This window comes from Podarcis tiliguerta (assembly GCF_965153285.1).
Source record: "Podarcis tiliguerta genome assembly, chromosome: 14".
In the NCBI taxonomy this organism is placed as follows: Eukaryota; Metazoa; Chordata; class Lepidosauria; order Squamata; family Lacertidae; genus Podarcis; species Podarcis tiliguerta.
This window is the reverse complement of record NC_139547.1, coordinates 10,616,931-10,630,825: the sequence shown is the minus strand read 5'-3', so window position 1 is coordinate 10,630,825 and position 13,895 is coordinate 10,616,931. Positions and strand designations below refer to the sequence as shown.

The following is a 13,895-nucleotide window of genomic DNA, read 5'->3' as shown; positions in this document are numbered from 1 at the left end:
TGATGGAGGGCCTAGGCTACATTTACTGTCCAAAGAATGAGGTCATTTTTTAATTCAGGAGAAGGTGCCTTTGGTGGTGGGTAGTGATGCAGGCAGCTTTTTCTCCACTGTCTTTTGCATAGTGTTTTCATGGGTGGTTCCTTCCTTTCCTTCTTGATGCCCATCTCTTCTAATAATTGCTCCTCATATTTGGCCTCAATAGGACTGCTTCTCTGTTGAAGGGGAAGATCTGAAGCATGACTTTGAGCGTTTGCAGCTAGCTATGGAGATGGTGGGCTTCCTTCCCAAGACTCGCAAGCAGTAAGTTGATGTTCCTTATAACAGTGCATTATTAAGTCGTGGATTGGTGTTGTGAATGCTGCAGCATGTGTATTTGATTGATGCTCAGCCAACACTTTCTGAAGTTTTTACATGATTGAATGAGTTGCAGTCATAATACTGTGCATCTGTCAGGGCTTTTAGGAGCAGAAAGCCATTGAAGTCAGCCAGTGCCATTACTGTTTTAAAAATGTTAGTGTGAATAAGCTCCAGCAGAACTCTGTATGAATTACTATTGCTTTGGTTATTAACAACTTTATTTTTGTAAACTGATTTGGATCTCTGGGCTTGAGTAGGCTAAAAATCCCAAACACAGAACCCAATACATATTATATAGCTATACTTAGATTGCTTGCTAATTAGTTAATTGTACATGTCACTAAATCAATAGGTTGCTAAATGACCACAGAAACATTCAGAACAGATTTGCTTAATAACATTTTGTTTGTTTTCGTATCATTTGTCCCTTTATTTTTTAAATATTTATGCCTCATAGCCAGACACTGGAGAGGCTTGTCAGGAGGAAACATGGACCAATGGTATCAAATTGTATGGGAATTGGCCTTACTAGAAAAGCCAACCAATAAACTGAAAGTGACACAGGGACAAATAGAAGAGGACACCTTAACTCCAGTCTGACTCCCCTTTATCACATACACAGCCCAAGAAGACAACAGGAAGAATCCACCAACAGCATACAAATCAATCTGGCTTACCTGACCCAACAAGCCTCCCCCCACCTCACAAATGCAAACAAGCCCCACTGCAGCCAACCACAGACAATCAGCCACACCCTGCCCCCCAATACCTCTCACTACCAAGGAAATGTAATAAACAAATAGAAAGAGAACATACCTAGTTGACACTGACACAAAACCCCACACGTACACTATACAAAATAATATAAGTTTCATCACCCCACCCTTCCTCTCCTCACTCTTCTTCCCCAACCTTATACTGTACTCAACTTTAATGTCTCACAACAAATGTAACTTATTAGTAAGAAAGACTGTACAGTGGTACCTCTGGTTACAAACTTAATTCCGTTCTTAAGCCAAAACCGTTCTTAAACTGAGGCGCGCCTTTGCTAATGGGGCCTCCTGCTGCTGCCGTGCCACCGGCACGCAATTTCTGTTCTCATCCTGGGGCAAAGTTCTTAACCTGAGGTACTACTTCCGGGTTAGCGGAGTCTGTAACCCGAAGTGTTTGTAACCTGAGGTACCACTGTACAACCTGAAAAAAGAGACAAGGCCTGTACTTTTGTAAACCAATAAAATCTTATACAGTATATCAGCTTGTCCCTTTATAAGTAATCTTAATATACCGTATTTTTTGCTCTATAAGACTCACTTTTTCCCTCCTAAAAAGTAAGGGGAAATGTGTGTGTGTCTTATGGAGCGAATGCAGGCTGCGCAGCTATCCCGGAAGCCAGAACAGCAAGAGGGATTGCTGCTTTCGCTGCACAGCGATCCCTCTTGCTGTTCTGGCTTCTGAGATTCAGAATTTTTTTTTTCTTGTTTTCCTCCTCCAAAAACTAGGTGCGTCTTATGGTCTGGTGTGTCTTATAGAGCGAAAAATACGGTAATATCTAACAGATCCTAGTAAAACAGGAAAAGCTGTGGCATTGTATCATTAGGTGTAGTACTGAATATATTTGCCTAATAGCTGATAAATGCAATACATTATATGTGACAATATGCCAGTATATTGAAATACTGCTTAATAAAGTCTGGTATACAAAATCACAGAGCCCGATATGTAGTGAAATGTTGGTAAACTTGCATTTACTGTGAAGAAAAAGAAAGAGAAAATGTGTTGTTTTATGGCCATAGGATTTTTTCCATTTTGTCTGCAATACTACACTTGGGTAACATCTGTTACAAGAAGAAAACCTACCGCGATGATTCCATAGATATCTGTAATCCTGAAGTCCTTCCTATTGTCTCAGAGCTGCTAGAGGTAAGCCATGAAACTTTGACATGATTGACCCAGTTCTTCCCTTTCTTTCAACTTGGGTATTTTTGGCGGTGGGGCTGGGGAGAAACTCAGCCTCTTAAAAATATATTATTGATAATGAAACTATTCGTTTTGGTAGTTTGGTTCATTGGTCTTCAACTGGTGGGTCAGGACCCACTGCCAGGTCACAGCCTGATCTAAGGTGGGTTGCAATAGCAACACTATCATCAGCACCATCCAGCTATATGGAAAGAGAGTTCCATTGTCATGTTGCTACTGCCGCACTCTGATGACCTTGTCTCTAGTTACCAGCTCCTTATCTGAGGGGTGGGGACAAGGGAGGGTTCTGGAGTGGATTTGAGTTTCTAAGATGTATATTTTAAACCACACTTCATGGTAGGAGAAAGGAGGTGTTTATAGCAGTACTTGCCTTAATTTTGAAGTTGTCATCAGAGGCACCTGTGAATAAATGAATCAAATGAATGTAAAGCTTTCTTTTTTAAAAAAAAAAAACCCAAAACCCCACACCATACTTAAAATAAGGCAGACTAGTGCAGTTCTCCCATACTTTTATAATAGTTTTTGACTTGGATCACTTGCAGTTTTTACTTCCTACTGACTTAATATGATTTCTCGCAAAATGCTCATCTAAAATAAGTTAGGTTTATTGTCAGTTTCATTAGCATCTCTGGAGTGTTTTCTGCAAGCATTACAACTGAAATAGCATTGTGTACTTTCTAAAAGTGCATCAGAAATGTACTTTGCCCCATGTTTCTTTTTCAAGCAACTAGAGTAGAATAAAATCAGTGCAGGTCAGGTGGGCCAAAACTCAGAATGAGCTTAGGCTTGCAAGAGAGGTTAAAAATAATAAGAAAGGTTTCTTCAACTATGTTCAAAGCAAGAGGAAGAACAAGCAAGTAGTAGGTCCTTTGCTTGGAGAAGACAGAGGAATACTCTTGGGGGACAGAGGAGGTGGGACTGCTCAACACCTACTTTGCCTCTGTCTTGAATGAAAAGGAAAGCAGTGCCTGACCTGGTGATAACAGAATAAATGGTGCAGGGTAGGAACTGAAGCCCAAGATAGGAAAAGAGGTGGTAAGGGAACACTTAACTATTTTAAATGAATTCAAATCTCCAGGGCCTGATGAGCTGCACCCAAGGAGTTTACAGATGTAAAGGAGTTTACAGATGTAATCTCAGAGCTTCTGTCTGTAATCTTTGAGAATTTTGGGAGAATAGGTGAGTGGAGGCAGACAAATGTTGTCCCCATCTTCAAAAGTGGGGGGAATGGTCCTAGAACAAATAATTAAGCAGTCAGTCTGTGAACTCTTAGAAAAGAATGTTGTGATTACGAAGACTCAGCATTGGTTTCTCAAAAACAAGTTTACAGGGCTGTGGCATGAATGTAACAACTGTCCTACATTTTGTCTCACAGGAACTATCTAGCATACATAATTTGTTGTCTTTGAGCCTTGAGGTTCTATGCAGATTTATACATACATTCATTCATTTTTAAAAAACAAACCACCCTTCACCAGAATACATTCTAGGGCAGTTTGCAGAAATTAAAATACATAGCATGACTACACATAGCTAATAGCTGTCAATAGGTCTACTCTCTATGATTTTGTCTTATTTCCTTTTAGAGGTATCTATGCCACTTGCCATTACTCACATAACACTTTTGTTTCTCCTTGCGGGTAGTTTGATTTTATTTTGCACACATATATACCATCCTTTAACCAAATTGTTCCCAGAGTAGTTCATGTCAAGATACAAAGCAGTTTTAAGATTCAAAATTTTAAAAGCCAGGGAAAATAAATTGTTTTGGTGCCAGATAAACACTAATAAAGTGGGTACCAGGTGAGCCTCTTCAGTTAGGAAGCTTAATAGGCAGGGCACCACTACTCTTTCTGGAGAGCATTGGGCTCTTTGGTTGTACCAAGAAGTTAATGACACTTGACTTCCAGCATGAAGGTCTTTGAAACAAGGGCAGAAGAGATAATTATTCTTAGCTCTTGGCCTGAGATTAGCTCTCCATTTGCTGCAATTCTTCTGCTTTGTCTGAAACAGCATTGTCAGTTCTGGATAAGTAATCTTCAGTCTGTCTTGGCTTCCAACCAGCCTTTTGTATGAGTCTGGCTGCATGATCTCTACTCTTCCGTCTGAGCTATTTTGACATTTATAGGTATCAGTATTCTTTTACTAGTCTTTAAAGTATAACTGGCCACAGCACTTCATTGCTACTTGACTTGTGGTAGATATCTCAGATCTACAACTGTGCTCATGTCCAGAAACAAATAGGATACTTCACTTTTTCAACAGAATGTAGGAGTGCAGATTTTAAATATTTAAAATTACTGAGGAAAAGGGAGCTTTAAATAATCAATGTAAGTCATATTTCCTATTTTGAAATTTGTATTCCTTTATAAATCTGACTTCGTGTTGCATTCAGCATCTGAAACCTAGTTTCTCAATCCACCTCCCTTAGAGGCATGATTGGGTGGGGACAAGAGTATAGGCCTTTGCAGTTAAAGCACCCAGCCTATGGTACAATCTTCCCCATGGTCGTCCAACGTGCTTTTAATACTTTTTTGTTATTATCTAGCCTTGCCTCTGGTCTGTGCTGAGTTTCTTCTCTTGCTGCATTAATTTTGATTGTTGATTTTTATCAGCATTGCTTTTATGCATTCATTGGTTGTATAATTATACTTTTAATTGTGAGCTTTCTTGGAAACCCATAGTTCAAGATGAAAGGCAGAATTTAAATCCTGATCAAGCATGCATGGTAGTTGGTTGCTGTAACAAAACATATTGGTTTGCAACTAAGAATAGCTTTTATTTAACATAATTCATTCAATATAATCCAAAACATTTTGGTAATGTAGCCTTTTTCACTTGCAAAATTATGTCTGCTAAGAAAACCACAGATTTGTTTGAGCCTCTCTAAACAAGCCAAAGATATCAAACAAGATTGCTTACTTTAAAGCTAAGGATGCTAAGTAAGCATACACTTACTTGGAATTTAGTCCAGTTCACCAAAAATGGGATTTTCTTCTGACTAACCTGAATAGAATTGGGCTGTAGAATTCAGGATCATACACAGAAACTGAATGTGTATTGTAGTTCTATGCGTGTAGATCCTGATTACAATCCTGGTAGGGTATAAATTATGGTTTCTCCTGGATTACAGTGGTACCTCTGGTTACGTACTTAATTTGTTACGGAGGTCCGTTCTTAACCTGAAACCGTTCTTAACCTGAGGTAACACTTTAGCTAATGGGGCCTCCTGCTGCCACCGGCGCGCGATTTCTGTTCTCATCCTGAGGTAAAGTTCTTAACCCAAGGTACTATTTCTGGGTTAGCAGAGTCTGTAACCTGAAGCGCCTGTAACCCGAGGTACCACTGTATTATTATGCATCTGGATAGGTATTGGCTCCAGTAGGAAGTGCAAAATAGCTACAATGCATGACATGTATAATTCTGAAATGCTTAATCTCTGGAAGTCAGACATTCCCCCTCAATGGCATTTTCCCTTACAGAGACAAGGAGAGCTGTATGTAACTAAGTTCTACACTGAAATTAATGGCCCCAAGTTAGCTGTGTATATTAATTTCAATTGATGTCAGGGCTGAAGTCTGATGCAGGTCAGCACGAAGAAGCAGAGGCAGTTGTCAGTGCTTTATTCAAGGAAACGGCATACAACTCAGCAACACTTCCCAGTAGGTCTTGCCCCTGCGGAGCAGTTGCCGGGACTGAACTCCCTGCCTTCCACCCCTTCTAAGGCTCTTCCTCTTCTGAATGTTTCCCATGCAGTCTCAAACTCTGTCTGCCCATCTCTGACCTCTGTTCCACTCTCCTCATTATCCTGTGTGTTCTTGGAGACCATGGGGAGCTTGTCACAGCAGGAGAGGGAAGACTCTCAGGAGCAGCCTCTTGACCCCCCTCCTCTGCTTCCTTCTCAAAGTCTAAACTTCTCCCTGTTGCAGGTTCCACCTCCTCACTAAACTTCCTTCAGTATCCAGCACCTCCTCCCAAGCTTCTCCCTCTGATCTCTCATTGGTTTCCCACCACCAATCCCTGGGTTCTGGACCTTCCTTCTCTGGGATTTGCCTTGGGGGTTCCCCGACTGGCACCTCCTCGTTGTCCAGCCAGCCCCTGACAATTGACCTATTTTAAGTACGACTACCATTGGATACAACCTAAAACCTTTACCTAAGCCTGTTTTACAGGACACCCATGAGCTTTGTCTGCCCTCGTGGTGTCCCTTTATATCCAATTTATGCTTGCAGTGGAAAACCAGGGAGAAAGGAGTCATCCCTCTTCAACACATCTGGGCAGCCCTCTTATGGACAAAGTGGGCTATAGCCCTGCCAAGGTTTTGAACCCTACCCCACCCCAAGGCATGGTCCAATCTTTCTCCTGTCACCCTCAATAATATCAACATGTTACCAGTGACTGAGAGGCTTTAGTCCATCTTCTCTGCTTAGCTAATCATAAATTTCACTGCTGGTAGATTTCCACCTTGCCTCCAAGCAGAAGAAGCAGTTATTTTAAAACCCAAGTTACTATATTGTCTAGAAATGGCTATGGAGGGTGGGCAGGAATATTGTCCTGCTGTTTTCTCTCTCAGAAGCCATGCCTCCAGGCAGTGCATCAAACAAACTGGGAGATGAGCTGCTATGGAGGGTGGTTTGGTCACAGCCCTCTGTACACCATTGTGGCTGTTGTGTACATTATTCCCTTCTAGCAGAGGGTGAGTGTGAAGGGGAGGGGGGTTAACATTCTTGACCACAATGAGGCAGACGGCAGGGGAAGAGCTCTCCATACACGTTTCTTTGGTTGAGGTAAGTAAGTAAACAAAAAAGAAGTAAAATTTGTTCTTTCAGCTCATTCTGCTGCATATCTACTCCACCGCTAATATTTAATGTTGAATACAGCCATGTACTTGAGTTTCATTCATACTTCACTGTGTGTGGCATTTCTCAAATAACTGTGGACAAATCAGTTTGTGGTTCTTTCCTAAATTGGCAGGGTGTGGAGAAGGGTGACACATTGCTTCTTTCTACATGGCCACTTTAAGAATTGCAAGCCTTTCATATACTGTGAGAAAACACAACATATGAATACTTCAGATAAGTGTTGAGAGCCGTTATTTGGGCTGGCAAAGGTTTAAAGTGCTTTAATTTGGAAAGCCGAGATTGCAATGGGTACATCTGTCAAATTGTTGTTTAAAAATAACCGAGTCTTGTTCAGCAAAGGAACTGAATGCTGCCAGACTGGTTTAATTTATTCCTTGCAATAGCAAATGTTGGCAATCATGCGCCTCTTATACAGACCTGAGATTTCATCCACATGTCATCACATTGAGTCTTGGTTTCCATGTTTCATCTATTCTCTAAAACAGAATATATAAGCAACTGGAATGTTATTTACTAGTAAAATATTTCACACATCTGATGGGGAGAACTATGTTGTGAAGAAATCTCACAATTTGAGTGCTCAGAGTGTTTACTTTTCAGGCGTGTTGGAAAGTTGTCTTAGCGCTTATGAGTTGCAGAAAGCTTTGGCATTAGTTCAGTTCTGCTCGGAGATTAAAAGAGGGGGGCCACTGTACCTGTGTTCACTGTACCTCTCCCTAGGGTGTGGTACAGTGCTGGAAAGGCTTGGGGGACGATATAGTGCTCTCACCCTCCGTTCCCTTTGTTATCACAACGTGCTTGTGCATTTTACAGGTTTGGTTGGAAGTGAAAATAAGAATGTAAGGTAGTGCCTTGTTCAGTCTATCTGTCCATTTAGCCTGGTATTGCCACCTCTAGTTGGCAGAAGTTTTACATAGTGTCAGACAGAGGTCTTTTCCTCATCTGCTACCCGATCCTTTGAACTGGAGATGCCAATGATTGAACCTGGGTCTTCTGCTTGCACAATATGTGTTCTACCACATGAACACATGATCATGTGATCCCGCTATGATCCCGCTCCATTTATGAGCTATGCATGAACTGGCTTTGGTTACAAAGATAGATGTAACTGATAGCACTGTGTAGGATTATTTATCAAGAATATTTTCCCCAAAGGGCAATATCCATATAGTACATTCTGAATCTCATTGTGCAGGCTAGAACCATTCTTGCTGTGAAATGTGCAATCATTTAAAGTACTGTGTGTTCATATTGGCCTTTTTGCAAGGAAATCCAAGGTCAAAGGTTCAAGATATCTTCGAGCTGGAGCCAGTTTTTGTTTTGAAGTTGGAAGTGACTTGGGATCATGAGAGGGAGGCCAACTATTCTGAGACTGTATTTTTCATTTTATTTTACTAGCCTGAAAGTGTTATGAAGGCAAGGTTTATAAATGGTGTCTTTTACAGATACTGTGTTAGAGGAATGTGAACTTGTGTCCAAGTGGAATGAAATGCTTTCAGTGAATCATAACACACACACGGGAGTTTAACCTCTCCAAGTAATACAACCCCACGTAACCATTTCTGCTTCAGACCTTTAGTATGCATTCCTTTTGTGTGTCAATAGCTTTTATAGTGTTAGGGATACTTCTGTGCTTAGAGCTGTCATTTTGCCTTGCTTATGGCACTGTCATTTTCTCCATCTGCCTCAGATTGGCTCGCTTTTTTGCTTCACATCAGGAGGTCTGGATGTAATCATTAGGCAGAGTTTTACATAGGAGTCACTGTATGGAAAGCCATGAGCTCCCTGTGGAACACTGAACCCTCTGTATTGAAAGCATATCTCCTTTGTTTCCTTCTCTGGACTCGATTGAGACAAGGCACTTCTAAAGTCATGGAGCTTATTACTTCATTTTACAAGAAGGTAGTGGACTGTGTTCCCTGTTCTGCAGAACTTCCAGATACTTGTAGCATGCAGAGCACACTAGAAGCAGAATAGCCTTGTATGAAAGAGCTTTATTTGTGTGTGTGTGCGTATAGGCAGATGAAGGCAACTTATGCATCAAGAATATTGGACTTCATGTCCTTTAAACTGACACTTCACACTAGTTTATGATGTTGTTTCTCACCAAAACTTTCATTGAACTAAAGGTAATCTAAATCCAGCCCTTCCTAACTAGGTGCCCTACACATCTGTTGGACTCCAAATCCCAACATCTGCATGGGCAGTGTTCTGGGATGATGGCACCTGTAGTCCAACAACATATGAAGGGGGCTAGGTTGGGAGAGGCTGGCCTGGTCAAACATAGTTTCCAACAGTGGCCAGCCAGCTTGCAAGCAAGACATGAAGTTGATGGCCATTCCTTATTGTTCATTGACAACTTCTTTTAAGCAGAGGCTCTCCATATAACGGTTCCATTGAGATCTATCTATAGTCATTCACTATAGTAGCTGTTTTCTATGGTCTTTATCTATACTTTAACAACAACAACAACATGTGAGTTGGTGGCTGTCACCACAACTTGCAATGAAGTCTATAGTTATGTATTGTGCACAGTGCTTTTTTCTGGGGGGACGCATACCCCTAAACATTTTGTGAATCTAAGTTTGACCTCATTGAGAGGCAGTATTTCAATATGAATAGGAAAATGAGAGTACCCCTAAACATTTTTTTTTAGAAAAAAAGCACTGATTGTGCAAATATGTACTTTCTCCTGTCTGCTTTGAACCTATTGCAAAACTGTCATTTTTAGGCGAATCAATTATTTGGGGGTCAGAGTGGGCTCACTCAGATGCGTTTTAGATGAGACATCAGTTAAAATCAATGTTTACCTAGTCGCAAAACAATAACCTCATAGGTTATTGTGGAAATGAATAGAACTGTAAAGTACTTTGTATAATAAATACTGTATAAATGATTAATAAATACTAGGAGAATAAGTGTATATAAAACTTCTTAACAGGAAATGGAAGTCTTTTATAACTACTTTAAGGAAAATCCTATGTTCAAAAGAAAGATTTCAGACTGCCTGAATCTGTAGTCTCTGGTCAAATGCAGGTCCTGTTTCATGAGTAGCATGGACTGCCCTTTGCTATGAAGTAGGAACCTTTCATGGGCCTAGGGGTAATGGAAATATTTGATCACACTAGAGAGCTATGAGGTTTTGTATAGCTTTAGCAACTGAAAGTAAGCTTTCAGATACTAGTGCAAAAGAGAATAATATAGAAATTAGGAAACAGGATGTAATATAGAGTTTCTTTTGTGTGTTAATGTCAGGCTTATAATTTGAATAACACTGGTACTTGTGGCACACAGTCTAGTTCTTCTTCAAGTGTTAACCTTTATATGTTTGTAAAATTATGATTAATAGTGATTTTTTTCCTCCTTAGGTAAAAGAAGAAATGTTATTTGAAGCACTAGTTACAAGGAAGACAGTGACTGTGGGGGAGAAGCTTGTATTACCATACAAACTGGCAGAGGTATGTGTAGCAGATGTCTTAAATTTGGGAAATTACATGAGATAGCCTAGGAAAATACATCTGCACAGTTTAGGTTCCTGGAAAATGTGGGGGTGGGGCATAGGTGGCAAGGCTTGCAAATGTGTAAGCAAAGATAAGACCATCTTACAACTGAATCAAGAATGAATTCTAAATTCAAATCATACTGGGCATGAAAACAAACATGGAATATATTTACAGATTTCACTGTTGGCAACTGTGTGTATTTTATTTACTGTCACTACTGTTTAGCTGTTTGACTCCTGCTATATTTTTCTAAACTTATTTCATCTTTTACCACAGTGTGTCTCCTTTAGCAAAATGTTCCAGTTATCTCTCTAGTCTGGGAAGTGTGCATTACTAACTTTCTATTTCAGTTCTTTATCCTCAGCTACTAAACTGAGAATAATTTTATAGTCATTTTAGGCATGTAAAAAGTGGACAAAGAAGTAACTTTGAAATGTAGAGTTCTTGATAAGCTGTCTTTAAAATTATGACTGTTTTCTGTTCTGAAGTGTAACCCTTGAATGTGTCTTAGTAATCCTCACCCCTGAAGGAAAACATATGAACCTACATTGTTTAGAATTCCAGCAATCTGAGGAATTCTGACAACTCCTCAAATCCCTACGTAAACTTCAAATAGGACCAGTTGCTATTTGGACAGTTCCAATTTCCTATACATCTCATCATTTTCAGCTGTATATTACTAAGAATAGGATGTAATATGGCAATATTGATCACCTTATCAGGTGTAATTGGGAATCAATAATGAGACTGACATTTAAACACCCCTATGTGACCTGCAACTAAACTGGTTGGTTCAGGTGTGTCAAACTACCTACTGAAACATTAATAAACTGAATTGTTAGTAACCTGGAAAAGCTTCAGTCACAGCTGAACTGGAAGCAAACATCAAAGGATATGGTCTGAGTCCCTTTGTTGCATTAGTGCCTGCTGCTTGTTGTTACTCAGTGTTGGCTGTGATGATAAATGTTTCTCTGCAAATTGGGAACATGACAATATCTGTATTTTCAAATGGCTTGCATTTTGTGCAAGGACTGCAGCTGTCTAAGTGAGCCATGAATCCAAATCTTCATCTGTCAGCAGAATGCTGTCCCAGCTAGCATCCTTTTTAAGATACTGTTTTCCCAGACAAGCCTCCAGGGAGAGGTGGCATTTTACATTGTCTTTCCAAAGTAATACGGAATACCTGTGTTGAACTACAATTGTGACTTCACACAAAACATTGCTTTGGAAGTTACAAAAGATTACAAAGGATTGTCCTAGTTTCATGTTTCCTCCATGATCTCCCGTAGCACTCATTTTTGTAAATTCCAAGATGACAAACAAATGAGACTCTTAGTACAGATATGGACTTTTTCGCTAGTGGATAATGTGAGAATATGTATAGAAGATTAGCTGGACCGTTGCCAAAAATGGTGGACCTCTGTTCTGAGGATGCTATTGTTGTAAAAGGCATTTTGATAACAATGCTGCTCTTTGAATTGGGATTTGAGGGGGAGAACTGAATCAGCAGAATGTGAAGTACATACTCTGTCCTCTCAGACTGAGGGTGTCCCTCCTGTATGCATAAGCAAGTGGTTTTGCAAGAAGCTATATTCAAAAACAAGACTCTATTAAGAAATATTTGTGGCTGGAAAATGGTCTTGAATATATCATCTGAGTGTGCAGTTGATGATATGCATGTATTTGGCTTTGGCCATTATATTAGTAGCATATGTAAGATATGACATCAGTACAGGACACGGAAGAACAGAAATTGAGAGGAGGGAGCGAATATGGCAAGCATCTATTTCTTGTTTGAAAAAAACAAGTATGGTGTATGTTAAGGGCTCATCTCCAGTTAAATCACACAGTTGTGATTAAAGCTGATTTGGTTCCTATTACTTTTCTTTAAAAATACTTTTTATGGAATGCATGGAAGGTCTTTTTAAAACTTTCTCTGCTTTAGCTTATAGAAATGCAAAGAGAGCATCTTGCTCTAATAACTGGCAGAGCAGATGTATGGCGGAACTATTCTTCAAACTTCTTTTAAAATATTCCCATTTCTATCTTGTTCTCTGTTAACTTAACCATGTGACTTTAGATGTGACGTCTGATAGAGAACAGGTTATTCTGCATCCAGGGGTTCCGAATGTGAGACAAACATCCCTGGAGAAATTCAGGCAATTGTTAAGAACGTTTCTAAATTACCCCTGACACATATGACCCTCCCTTGTTTTTATGTGTCTTATCGTGGGGACTGGTGCCAAATGGAGGAGGCAAGGCAGAGGCAAAGGAGAAGGGAAGTGGATCTGTCACAAAGGATGGCAGCAAAGTCATACTGTTGCAAGGCTGGCTGACTGAAATTTTATAGTGGTCATGTTTCACTGTAGATAGATCCTGCTGTGGTTTGCTGCTGTTCCCAGAGGCCAGTTTACCAACCACAATGTAGTTTATTCATTTGGCCACATCCTGATGGTGCCACACAATCACATAATTGGGATTTTCGCATGGTGCACATGTACTTGGGGAGAGGGCTTTTGCCCATGGACCATAAACTGAGCAACCTATCATATGCTTTAGCTTGTTTGTTGCTGTTGGAGAACTTGGAACTTTTTTGAGTGTCTGGTACTTGTCAGAACTTGGACACTTTCAGCAATTGCACAGTCTCTGTTGAACCGGAAGAGACTTATTTCCATTCAAAGAAGCGGTGGGTGGGGAAGAAGTAAGGAAGAAAATGGCAAATGGTGCGTCTTTTATTTTCCTTCCTTTTAATCAAGGTTAAACTTTGCTGATACAATCTGCCTTCCTTGTGCAAAGTTTATTTTACCAGGGGGAAAGCTCTGTTTTTAAAATAGATCATTACTGGCAGTTGAAGTAGCGTTCCTTTGTGGGTTTTGACATTAATACTATCAATTGGAGGACTTGGTGTTTTTTGTTTAATTAGCACTGTAGTTTACAGCTATTCCATGCAATTCCCATACTTGTCAGTGGATAAATAAAGTGATCCACATGGATTAAGAATGAAATGCAAAGTGATGCCCCTCCCTGAGAATCACAAAATGTGTGAACAAAGAGAACTTCAGCAGGCCACAGTAATCCATTAGATCTCCTAATATGAAACCTTGGCTCATTTTCCTTTCAGAAAATGTTTTGCTTTTGGGAGCAGAAGGTTTGTGGAAGCAGTCTTGCACTGTATAGCAGTATTTTGTCCCTTTTC

General features: G+C 40.1%; 1 protein-coding gene across 17 annotated transcripts in view; it reads left to right on the top strand.

Annotated features, from left to right (window-relative positions):
• The window catches only part of MYO9A (myosin IXA), a 140,834-nt gene that overhangs the window by 54,781 nt on the left and 72,158 nt on the right, over window positions 1-13,895 (top strand). For all 17 annotated transcript variants that reach the window (XM_083411741.1, XM_083411739.1, XM_083411740.1 and 14 more), the window contains 3 exons: window positions 203-300; window positions 2,151-2,277; window positions 10,565-10,654. In XM_083411741.1, the coding sequence (XP_083267867.1) occupies window positions 203-300; window positions 2,151-2,277; window positions 10,565-10,654 (315 nt within the window). The remainder of the gene's footprint in view (window positions 1-202; window positions 301-2,150; window positions 2,278-10,564; window positions 10,655-13,895) is intronic.